The following is a 12,661-nucleotide window of genomic DNA, read 5'->3' on the forward strand; positions in this document are numbered from 1 at the left end:
GTTTTGCTATAGGTAATTGTACGATTTGGGCCTTTTCCTGTTGCAGCCACTATGCCTACCCACGCAAGTGAGGTACCATTTCCATCGGGAGACCTGGGGGAACGCAGGGTGGGAGGAAATTTGTGAATCTACGCAGATTCCAGAACTTTCCACCACAGAAATGTGAGGAAAATGTGTTTTTTTGTCAATTTTTAGGTTTGCAAGGGATTCTGGGTAACAGAACCTGGTGGGAGGCAGTCGAGTCACCCCATCCTAAATTCCCCTGGGTGTCTAGTTTTCAACAATGTATAGGTTGAGGGGAGGAGCCAAGCCAACATCCAAAAAGGTCGCATAGCCGCTCGGCTCCGTGAGCCCTCTCGCCCTGCACGCCCATCCTGCTGTTCGATCTGAACTACGAAGGTGTATTTGGATAGAAGAAGGAGAGCACTCACCTACCGTCTGCTCCTGAGACTCCTACGTGCTGTGAATCCGGAGAATATCCCACCCACTGCTCTGCGGCCCATGCGGTGACGAAGCCGGGGTGTCGATTGCGACTGGCAGCCGGCCGCGACTGCAACAACAGCGGCCGCCTCTGGTGGTGGATAGTCGGTCGGAGGGTGCCGTTGTCTTGAAGTGCCGCTGACGGCAGCATCAGCCCGGTCCCTTCTTGAAGAGCCTTGGGGGCCTGCGAGGCATACTGTAGTCGAGGGGGGTGTGTGGCTCCTGGCCCCCCTCTTCGGACTCCGCGCCCGGACATAACCAAGGATCGCCCCCGATACAGGCGGGCGGCCCCCAGGGAGTGGTAGGGTCTTTTGTTTAGCCTTTTGGTGACTCTCCCTGGGGAACCCGCCTCATGACTTTGTGTTCCGGGCGTACATTTAGTGGCCCCCTTTGCTGGGGCCGGTCCCTTCAGTGAGGTGCAGAGGGACGGGGCCGAACTGACAAAGATGGCGGCTGACACCCTCCCTCACGGACCATGTACCGGTCGGACGGCTGCCGTAGGCACGGAGCTGGGATGCTTGCAGCGCACAATGGAGCCCACACCCAAAGATGTCTTGGCCGCCCTAACGGATCTACGCGAGACCCTGATTTAAACGCCTGTGACCTGGATCGAAGAATGGCCGCCATTGCTGTTTCACCGCCCTGCAAAGACGTAGTCCGATTCCAATGGAGTGCTGCCGTGCCCGTCTCCACTTCCGTGGGGACGACTCTGGCCCCGCCTGGGTTTTGGGAACTGCCGAGGGACCTGGTTACTTCGTCCTCCCTGGCCAGTGCGGTTGTATGCGTGAGTGACTCTTTGGGACGCATGCTTAGCTTGTGTCTAGGGACACGACGCTGTTCTTCTTATCGGGCCGTCCCGACAACACTGCGGCACATGCCGGACTGTGAGATTTCCTCTTCATGGATGGTATTACTGTACATGGACTTTGGGCTGCCCGCGGGCTTGGTACCGACGCCCTCGAATTTCAGCTGCACACGTCTGGATGGACTCGAGCTGCTGAACTTTTTCTTGGTGTTGTTCGGACCGGATTCGCCCAGATCCCCTAGATCCTTTAAAAAGTACTGTATATCGTTTGTCAAGGGGTCATTTGGTGGTTCCGTTGCTAGACGAGGCCAGGGATGATGCATTTTAGGTTTCGATGGCCCTCATGTTAACTGACAGTGTTTTGGGCGTGTTGCATTGGGATTGTATTACTGATGTAATTGGTACTTGCTGTTCTCCATGATACTCTATTTTGCTTCTGGATTTTCCCCATGTGCAGGGGTGATGGGCGGGGCCGGGCGGCGACTTTGAGGGCCCTCCTCCACCTAAGCTTCTTGTCTTTTCTCTTTTTCTTTTCTAAATTTCGGGTTTCCAATAGGGCGACAGGCACGCGGCTGGGGGGGTAGGCCTTGGCCTTCCGCGGGTGTGCAGGGTGGGGGTAGGGGGCGGGGTTTGTCCGTTATTTGTTTCCATGGCCCTTTAGTCCTTTTTCCTTTTCTGTAGTGTCGTCTTCATTCATGGTTCCTGTACGTGTATTGTTTCGAGCGGTGGGGTTAGGGTTTGCTATTCACCGTATTTGTGCCTACGTTTCTCCTGATTTGTGTGCCTTACCCCACTACTTCGTCTGTATTTATACAAATTGTCGATATCCTGACTTGCGCGCTGTATTGCAGGACCACATGTGATTGTATGGCACTTTTTCAGTTCTCTATATTTTACAAATGAACCTCTGTAATCCTGACTTCGGACCTGATCGTTTGCCCACGAGTTGTTTACTGGTATACGTATCATCCCGGGTTTTGAATTGTTCTGATTCTCCGCATTGATTGCTATACTTTTACACTGTTTCGCAGCCGGCCGAGAAGGTTGTAGGCCTGTAACTTAATTGATTGCAAGACTAATAAAGGTTTTAAAAAAAATAATTTAAAAAAACAATGTATAGGTTTGCTAGGTTTCCCTAGGTGCCGGCAAAACTAGGGTTAAAAAACTACAGGTAGGCACTTTGCCAAAAAAGGGTCATTTTTCACTGCGAAATTGAGGTGCGACCACATTGCGTTTTGCGCCGTTTCTGTCGCAGGCACTAGGCGGACCCACGCAAGTGAGGTACCATTTTTCTCAGAAGACTTTGGGGGACGTGGGGTGGGTGGAAATCTGTTGATCCACGCAGATTCCAGAACTTTCCACCACAGAAATGTGAGGAAAATTTGTTTTTGTCAATTTATTAGGTTTGCAAGGGATTCTGGGTAACAGAACCTGGTGGGAGGCAGTCAAGTCACCCCATCCTGAATTCCCCTTGGTGTCTAGTTTTCAAAAATGGATAGCTGTGCTAGGTTTCCCTAAGTGCCGGCTGAGCTAGGGTTAAAAAACTACAGGTAGGCACTTTGCCAAAAAAGGGTCATTTTTCACTGCGAAAATTGGGGTGCGACCATGTTGCGTTTTGCGCCGTTTCCTGTCGCAGGCACTAGGCCGACCCACAGAAGTGAGGTACGATTTTTATCGGGAGACTTAGGGTAATTCAGATTTGTAAATCAACTGTTATTACCTTTTGAGTTTTCATGCATTTCTCCCTTCCAAATGAAAGACATTGTGTGAAAAAGCAGTCAATTTGAAAAATGACCTATAATTCTCATGCTAGTATGAGTATTCCCAATTTTGAAAATGTGCAAATATGTACTGTTTCTAAACTCTATAATTTTTACCCATTTCAGAAATACATAGGTGTCTTTCATACCGATTTTTCCATGTATTCATTTTCAAAGAATAATTGCTCTAAACCCGGAACGTAATGAAATACCAATGCAAGTTGATGCGCAGTTTTTGGCTCTGGGTTCGTCAGGTTCTTGGTGAACCTACAAGTCCTATATATCCCCACAACCAGGAAGGTCCAGCAAATGTAACGGTATATTGCTTTCAAACAGCTGTCATAATTAAAAGAAGTTACAGGTGAAAAGGTTGACACAAAAGGCTGTTTTTTTTAAAATTAATTTTCAATTTTTCCAATATTTAACTGTTAGTTTCTAGAAAGAAACCTTCATGGATTTAGACAAATGACCCCTTTCTGAATTCAGAATTTTGTCTACTTTTATAAAATGTATAGCTTTCCAGGATCCATTATGGCTTTCATACTCATTTTTACCATTAACTGGAAGGAGGTTGGAAGCACTAAAGATGTTGGAAGAAAAGTACGCAAAATTGGCGTGGATACCTTATGTGGTCAAAATGTTACAGGGGCCTAAGCACGCACTACCCCAAATAGCCAAAAAAAGGCTTAGCACAGGAGGGGAAAAGGCCTATCAGCAACGGGGTTAAGGATGCGATGCAATTTGTTGAAAATGGCCGCTTCTTCAGGGTTCAGAAGAAACCTCTTAGGACACTCCAAACAAGTCCACACGATTACAGGCTTTCAAATATGCTTCTAGAAATCTATTTTGAATCAAGAATCTTCATAGCACACCCACAAATATCATCAAATTAAAATGAAGGTGGTTATTACATTAATTGCGGCGAAGACAAGACCACTCATGTAACCACCACGGTTTTTATCAAGCGTTGATTGAATTACTTGCGGTCCATCAGAGCAAGCGCTACAAGTACATTGCCAAAATTAACATTCTACCAACTACTTTCAGGAAAAACCAAGCAAGAGGTGCATGGAGTGCTCGAAGAACAGAGCCGCTATTGCCACAACCCAGAACACATGGCCTTTGCCCGAGAAGGCTCTGTGGTTCTGGAAGGGAGCCAGCCTGTACAGTGAGACCTGTGTTTAGAGGACGACATTATGTAACCTGCTCGAGGGAATTAAAAAGTGCTTGGTGTCTTGGCACGAGCCATCGCACGGACCACGAGCCAATGATCCCTTTCTGTGGAGCCATACACTGAAGCCTCGCCAACAAGTGCGCTGCTTTCTATTTACCCACAATAATGGAATCTAAATATTTATTTCCAAAGTTCTTTTCTTTAACCAGGGCCATCTGGCAAACTGACAGCAGTCATTGTAGACGATTGCTGTTGATCTGTTTTTATGGAGTTTTATGACGAGACTACATTGGACAAAGCTGGCTCTGTTCTCGGCATCCGCTAAAAGCACCTATGTGAGGAAAGGTACAGAAAGGTGTCACAGAGCAGGTGGGGCTTAGATTTGTAAAACAGACTGAAGGCAGAGATTGAGAAATCCTGAGATTCGAGAAGAGTTCCTTCCTCACAGGGCTTTATGATAACCCAAGACTCCACAACTACCGAGAATGAACCACATCCCTCTGTAAGTGTGGCCCGTAGGCTACCTGAAAGAACACAATGTACACCTCGATTACTCTCAAGGGTCTAGAAAGAAGGAGATGGGACACCCCGAACCCTAGCTTCAGTGTCTCGGTTTCAACACCGCCTTTCTCTCAGGACCTTTCTTTGCTGCCAAGTGATGACTCGATAAACCCCCCACACACACACTCCCCTGTTCCTCAATGTAGAGGACAGGGCCCCATGAAAGACAATATATAATCTCCTTTAAAAAACATGTGCACAGGAGGTACTTCTTGACCCCGCTGACATTCTGAAACTTCTGCCCCGTGGGGAGAAGTCCGGAAAATGTCAGCTTATGACTTGTAGCACTATTTATTTATTCATTTTATTTATTTTTAGCATTTATAGAGCGCACTGTTACCCTGCAGGCATCCTGGCGCTAAGACCCCGGAAAAAACTGGCGGGTAAACTACAGAGCTGAACCAGAGAATCATACTTTAGGAAACAGCCACGTTCTGACTTTCCTGCGGAACATCATCAGGCCCTGTATTTTCCGTATTTCCAGAGGAAGACGATTCAAGACACGGGCAGCCGCCACACCAAACCACCTTCCCCCCCAAGGTTACTCTCTTTGTCCTAGGAATCCTGACAAGGTTAGCAGTCGAAGAGCGGAGGTTAAATAGAGGATTCATACCATTTAAACCTGCCCTGAAGCAATTTAGGCTTCCGTACATGGAGTGCCTTAAACACTATACGGAGGGATTTAAACACGGTCCTTTGAGTCACCGGGAGCCAGTGCAGCTCTGCCAACGCCTGGGTTGTAGATGTACGACGTGCCCTTGTCAGTGCAAGCTCTGCTGCTGTCGCCTGGATACTCTGGAGCCTTGCAATCAGGTATCCAGGAGACTCCAGGAGCAGAGCATTGCAATAATCCAGGCGACTCAGAATAATTCTCCTGACTACTGTGATTCTTGCCTGGTCTGGCAGTAGTGGTAGCACTCTGCGTAGTCCTCGTATAAGAGTGTAGCAACCTCCCACCAGGATCTTTCCAATCCAGTATTATACACAATATAAATATACCCAGCTCCTATATGGTTGAAAACAGGACTTTCGTTATGTTGAGGCATATGCGCCTCAGTCAAAACTCGGTACTTTCATTCGTTGGAATAGATTTATTTATTTTAATTCTTGGCTCTAATATCAAAGGGGATGATAGACCGAGCGCTAGAGCAAATCAAACACTCGCCCCCAGTCAACTGATTTGGGTTTAATCCATCATCATTCTTTAGCTCCACCACCACCCTAGTTCAGACATGGCCATATGCAAATCAGTCTGACCCTGTGCCTCATGGGAACAGTCAGGCCCGAACTGCTAAGCCACGTCTCCCCTGGACCGGAAACAAGCATCCTGGGACCGGTTTTTGGCTAATCAGCCGTCATCAGCCAGGCTAGCTTGAATCCATTGGCAAAGTGAGCAAAGGACCCACATCTGGGCATACCCTGCCAACTTGGAGCAAACAAAGCGATACTAAAGGGGGTGATGGACGGAGCGCTGGAGCAAATCGAACACTCTCCCCCAGTCAACTGATCTGGGTTTAATCAATCATCATTCGTTAGCTTCGCAGCCGATATTTGCTTTCTTTGACCGGAAACAAGCATCCTGGGACCGGTTTCTGGCTAATCAGCCATCATCAGCCAGTTTGGGCATATCCTGCCAACATCCCCTTTGGTATCGCTTTGTTCGCCCTAAGTTGGCAGGGTATGCCCAGACGTGGGTCCCTTACTCACTTTGCCACTGGATTCAAGATAGCCTGGCTGATGAGGGTTATGAACCCCAAACCGGTCCCATTATGCTTGTTTCTGGTCCAGGGAAGACCTGGCTTGGCAGTTCCGGCTGGACAGTTCCCATGAGGCACAGGGGCAGACTGATTTGCATATGGCCATGTCTGAACTGGGGTGGTGGAGTGAGCGAAAGAATGATAATTGATTAAACCCAGATCAGTTGACTGGGGGTGAGAGTTTGATTTGCTCAAACGCTCTATCCATCATCCCCTTTGGTATCGCCCTACGTTGTAAACATTCAATATTTCTGGACATAGATAGTGAACTGCTACAGCTCTTCCTAACACACAGCAGAATTCTGGCCATTGACTACACTACTTCCCTGCATTTCCCTTCTGTTTTGTATATTTAGCCTTCACCTACTAGTGACCAGTTTTATGGAGATGGGGTACTAGGTTCTGGTTTTGCCGGAGGTACTTGCACACCGACAGGTCCACACAGAGTTACAAAGTGCCCTCAAAGTCTTATGTGAGTGGAAACTGGGTGATGATGGTTTAATGCAAATGTCTTAATGAAGTGACAGCCCCCGTTGCTGACGCCTGGTCCTAGACCTTTATACCACCTCATAAGGGAATAAGTGGCTGGAATAAAGCTCTGCTAACTGTGCAGCACCATTCCATAGTCCTACCTTTAAAAAACAAGCCAGCGAGATCCAACCGAGGAGTGGGCGCCATCAGAAAAGAGCTTCCCGCAAGTGATGCGCGCGCCACAATGCTGCAAGGAGCTTGTGCTATTGCAAAGCGCGCGATGGGAGCATGTGAGCGCGGGAGGAGCCGCAATGTTGGTGCGCACATGTACTGAAAGGTAAATCAAGCACGCCGTGGGAGCGTGTGAGGAGACGCCATGCACGCGCAAATGGCCTGTCTGTGCGCGCATGTGGTTTGTCTCCCTTCGCAAACCAAAGCAACGAAAATAGAGTTTCGCCAAGGCGATGCAGCACATGCACTGCGATTGCTAGGCGAGACCTAAAAATGTGTAGCATGGCTCAAGTAGAAAACCTACTAAATATCCCCTGGCCTCTCCTTCTTGACATCGACCTTTATGATTTGTTGGTATTGGACTATAATCACTAGACGATTGGTCTGAATCTGACATCGAGTATCCTGAACCATCACCTTGCCCCAGTTGACTGAATTCTGGGGGTTTGTAGTCATCCGAGATGTAATGGTAAACCTTTTCGTGGGAGAAACTTTTTGATTTTACCTGAAAGTAAATTCTCTTTGTAGTTCTTAGTGGTCTTGTTTGTTTCTTCAGTATACTTCTTGAAGAGAGTGGCTGACATGAAAACAACTATCTCAGCCACTTTCTTCAAGAAGAATACTGAAGAAACAAACGACCAATAAGGACTACAAAGAGAAGTTTCAAAAGGATCTGGCACGGTTCTCCAGTGAAAAGGACCCCTCTTCAATAAGGTTCAGCACTCTCTGTACATTACCATATTTTCCTTTATACACCTTCCCCAGGTGTGAGCACAGCTCTGTGCGGTAAAAGTTAGGGAGAGGATGTGGGGTTAGGGCAAGAGCTGCCGACTTTGGAACTGGGGAACAGAGTTTGAGTCTCAGTGTCGGCTAAACATCCTGTGATTCTGGGCAAATCGCTTTATCCCCCTGCGCCAATAAAAATATGAATGTGTCATAGTGTAATCTAACTGGTGCTCTTCTAAAGCGCTCCAATACCTTTGGGTCGAGTTCACGCTATATACAAACTGCAAACCACAAACAATATCTCTGCTCAGGGTAATTCTTTTAAGACTTTAATTACCCCAGCACATCTGGTTTCCTTTATCACGTCTCCTGACCCTACAACTCAGATTGTTTCATCAGCTCCTATATGACAATAAGGCACTCCACTGCTCCTTGGCTACTACAAATGTGGCGTGCTTGCATTTTGGCCCTACAACTATTTGATATTATGTCATTAATATCTGGCAGAGTGTTAAACAGGCCATTTGTCTCCTAAAAAGATAGGGTTATATGAATCATAAGGTAAGTAAGTAGCAGTTTGCCTGGACCTCGCGCCTTTGTGCAGAAACTTCTAAAACTATTCCAAATGTTTTACAGTCCTTGAAGTGATGTTTGTAGTGCTGCGATTGATTTTAAATTAAAGCCCACCAAGAAAACGCAATTTGGAAGTTAAAAACAAATAACGTTGCCCTTCTGTCGTTCATATAATACTAGGAAATAAAAAAATGTCTAAACTGGAGGCAGCATTTTGCTCTATTTGTGACGTTTCGCTCGGATTTTGGCCTCTATTTCTGAAACAACAGCCTGTTTTTTGTGTAAAGCTAGCTGCACAATTGCCAGCAGAGAGTTCAGGCGCCCTTAAGGTGCTTGTGGCCACGAAACTGGACAGGGAAAGTAATATTTTTCTGGTGCAAGAGGAATATTGGGTGGAATGTTGTTGTTGTGGTGTGAAGACGGGGTTTAGGGGCGGGTGTGGGGTTGCTGAGGGGTTTCCATAGTTTTTGAACAGTCCATATAATTTGCCTCCATAAAAACATATAATTAGCAGAATGTATATGAATCAGTTCTTTATGCTGATTATATTGAGATCTTGTTTAGGTACAATTCGTATTCTGTCATTCTTGTGGTATGAAAGGTTTCCCAGCAGTGTTAGAACCGGCAGTCTAGACCCAGCCACCGAGAGCCGGGTACCCCAGACCCCGGCAGTGCAGAGCCGCCCTCTCCAGGGCTGGATTGTGTCCTTACTGTTTCCAATTCTTGGAAATGTTGTTTAATCTGGCTACAGAAGGCAGTCGAGGAGCGGAAGTGAAAGGGGCTGTGTAGGGTGAAGGGTCTAGTAGAAATGAAAAGGCTTCCAAGGCTTAGTGGTGTGGTGCTGCTGTGAGTCGTCAGTCAGTGGGTGGCTTGTAGTTGATCCTGGTATTGTCTGACTACTGGTATCTGATTTCTGCTTCTCTCTCTTGCAGCTGCGATGACCCTGGATCCTGACACTGCTCATAGGAACCTCATTCTGTCCGAGGACGGAAGGAGCGCGAGGACGGGAGACAGAGCACAGGATCTGCCCGACACGCCCCAGAGATTCGATCCTGTGGTCATTGTCCTGGGGGGAGAGAGGCTGAGCTCCGGGAGGCATTACTGGGAGGTGGAGGTGGGGGACAAGACAGTCTGGGCCCTGGGGGTGTGTGACGATGCCCTGAGCAGGAAGGGCGAGATCACAGGATCTCCTGAGGATGGATACTGGGCCGTGGGGCTTGGAGATGCTAAATATGAAGCTCGCACCTCCCCTCGCACCCTCCTGACCCCCCGTGTGCTCCCCAGGGCTGTGGGTCTCTTCCTGGACTATGAGGCGGGCCGGCTCTCGGTGTACAATGTGGATGACCGGTCTCTGCTCTTCACCTTCACTGGGGTCTCCTTCCCCCCCACCCTGCGGCCCTTCTTCAGTCCAGGAACAAACCATGGAGGGAATAATCCGGGGGCACTGCGGATCCTGCCGTTGACAGGACGGGAGTGAGAGCCACAGACAGACTGCAGGGCAGGTGAGAGAGCCGCGTATAATGTAAACTAACCTCCGATAGGGAACAGTGCATACTATCATTCAAAGCGCAGTCCTATCACAGTATCCTGCTCCAGCATGCAAGAAGCAGGCAGCCAACTAAGCATCTTTTATGTGTGCTGCACAACACAACCCTGTTGCTGGAGCCAGGCGCGGTGCGTCTATTGGGGCGTAGGGGCGTAGCCCCACTAAGCCCCATGGACCTACCGCGTCGTCACTTAAAGCCAAATACAAATATTTAAGCAAATCGCGCTATCTGCCGGCCGGGAAACCGGGAGACACCCGACTTTCCCGGAGTGCACGGGGGGGGACCTGCTGCAGCTGTACACGTGTATTTTTGGGCACAAACATGCCCGCGCATGCGCAGATCGTTTTCCTGTGAATTCCCCCTTAGAGAGAGGACCAGGGGGCGGGCCGCAGCCCCCGGGGTTACACAGGGCGACTGGGCGAGGAGTCATGGTGCCCCCCCAGCCAATCCTGGCGCTGCATACAGCGCCAGGATTGGCTGGTCAATACATAGCCCGGGTACATAACCCCCTGTCTGGGGGGGCAGAGCTCTCTCTCCCTCCCTCGTACTGCGGCCTCTGTTTGTATGGGGTTTGATTGAAGACTTGACCTCTGACCTGACCGGACCCAGGTATACGACAAGTTCCGAAGGAACCGCTCGGCCAGGGAGACCCAGCGTTCACACTCAACTCAGGTATGATCAGAATTCAGAGTGCTAGGATACGGCCCCGCCGAACCCCATCACCGCCACATAAATAATGAATGTGCACTATGGTGCTCCTGCCTCTTGTGTGGGCCTATTTCATGGAACAGTGGTCGGGAAAAGTAAGGACTCAAGTTTGGAGCACAAAAGTTAGCACTGTTCTGCCTCGACAATAAAGCGACCTCTTAGCAGTCACAAAGCGTGCCCATGGCTCCTTCGCCGTGTCTGCCAATGCAGAGCGCGGTGAGGCGTGTCACTGGAGGTGCATAAACATAACATACCATAAACATAAATTCGCTAAGTCCTCGGCATCTCAGGCACCACCTCACACTGCAGAGTACAGCCTCCTAAGTCCATGTATCTCTATCAGGTGCCAAAGAGGATGACCAACTAGCAAGCATGGTTATCAACTACCGGAGACAACCACCAGATGATTAGAAAGACCCCATATATGATGAAATAAAAGCATGTGTCCATAGTGTTGTATACTAAAGAAATCATTGACACACAAACATGTTTTAAAAACAATTAATATTAATCATGTATCATTGGTGCTGGAGTACAAGGTTCGAGACTGGTATTGAACACTGACAAGCTGTGTGCAGGTTATATGGTCATAAAAATACATGAATGATGGATGCAGGATGAATGATGGGTGGGTGGATGGGTGGATGCATGAATGGATGCAGGATGAATGATGGGTGGGTGGATGGATGGGTGGATGCATGAATGAATGATGGATGCAGGATGGATGCTGGATGGGTGGATGCATGAATGATGGATGCAGGATGGATGGGTGGGTGGATGGATGGGTGGATGCATGAATGAATGATGGATGCAGGATGGATGGATGGGTGGATGCATGAATGGATGATGGATGGGTGGATGGATGGGTGGATGGATGGGTGGATGGATAGGTGGATGCATGAATGCAGGATGGATGCAGGATGGGTGCATGAATGAATGATGGATGCAGGATGGATGGGTAGATGGATGGGTGGATGGATGGGTGCATGAATGAATGATGGATGGATGGGTGGATGGATGGATGGGTGGATGCATGAATGAATGATGGATGCAGGATGGATGGGTGGATGGGTGGATGCATGAATGAATGATGGATGCAGGATGGATGGGTGGATGGATGGATGGATGGGTGGATGCATGAATGAATGATGGATGCAGGATGGATGGGTGGATGGATGGATGGGTGGATGCATGAATGAATGATGGATGCAGGATGGATGCAGAATTGGTGGATGGATGGATGGGTGGATGGATGGGTGGATGCATGAATGAATGATGGATGCAGGATGGATGGGTGGGTGGATGCATGAATGAATGATGGATGCAGGATGGATGGATGGATGGATGGGTGGATGCATGAATGAATGATGTATGGATGCAGGATGGGTGGGTGGGTGGATGGATGGGTGGATGCATGAATGATGTATGGATGGATGCAAGGTGGTTCGGGCTTGCTCGCTGCGCTCGCACGCTGCGGTGCAATATGCAAATTAGTTTACGCCTCACCACTTTCAAATGTCACCAGCCGCCCCTGGCTGGAGCACAGACAGTGTCCAAAGGTCACCATCACATTCCTTTGTGCACAAATGGAGCGAGTCTTGAAATCTGGCTCCGCAACCTGAGGAAAAACATCTGGCGCTGTAACTGAAGGTTAATTCTGGAGGAAGGAGGAGGTGACATGAACGTCACTTGATGTCTTTGTAATGGCTTCCATCTAGGTCCTATTATTGTATTGTACACTATTTTAGCGCCAGGATGCTCCTTTCGCAGCGACAGTTTGCGCTTTACAAATATCCAATACAAATACACTTGGAGGTCGCCACAGGTCGCCAATGCGACCCATCCACTTTGCTTGTGACCCTTGGCTC

The 12,661-nt window shown here is 48.5% G+C and overlaps 2 protein-coding genes across 4 annotated transcripts in view; both read left to right on the forward strand.

The window, feature by feature from the left end:
• LOC147717624 (E3 ubiquitin-protein ligase TRIM39-like) overlaps positions 1-12,661 on the forward strand; it is a 686,221-nt gene that overhangs the window by 570,486 nt on the left and 103,074 nt on the right. The window lies entirely within an intron of this gene.
• LOC147717625 (E3 ubiquitin-protein ligase TRIM39-like) overlaps positions 1-12,661 on the forward strand; it is a 356,597-nt gene that overhangs the window by 240,862 nt on the left and 103,074 nt on the right. For all 3 annotated transcript variants that reach the window (XM_086924411.1, XM_086924412.1, XM_086924414.1), the window contains one exon: positions 9,471-10,040. In XM_086924411.1, the coding sequence (XP_086780537.1) occupies positions 9,471-10,015 (545 nt within the window). In that variant the 3' untranslated portion in view covers positions 10,016-10,040. The remainder of the gene's footprint in view (positions 1-9,470; positions 10,041-12,661) is intronic.

The sequence above is a fragment of the Lissotriton vulgaris genome, chromosome 5, assembly GCF_964263255.1.
Source record: "Lissotriton vulgaris chromosome 5, aLisVul1.2, whole genome shotgun sequence".
In the NCBI taxonomy this organism is placed as follows: domain Eukaryota; kingdom Metazoa; phylum Chordata; class Amphibia; order Caudata; family Salamandridae; genus Lissotriton; species Lissotriton vulgaris.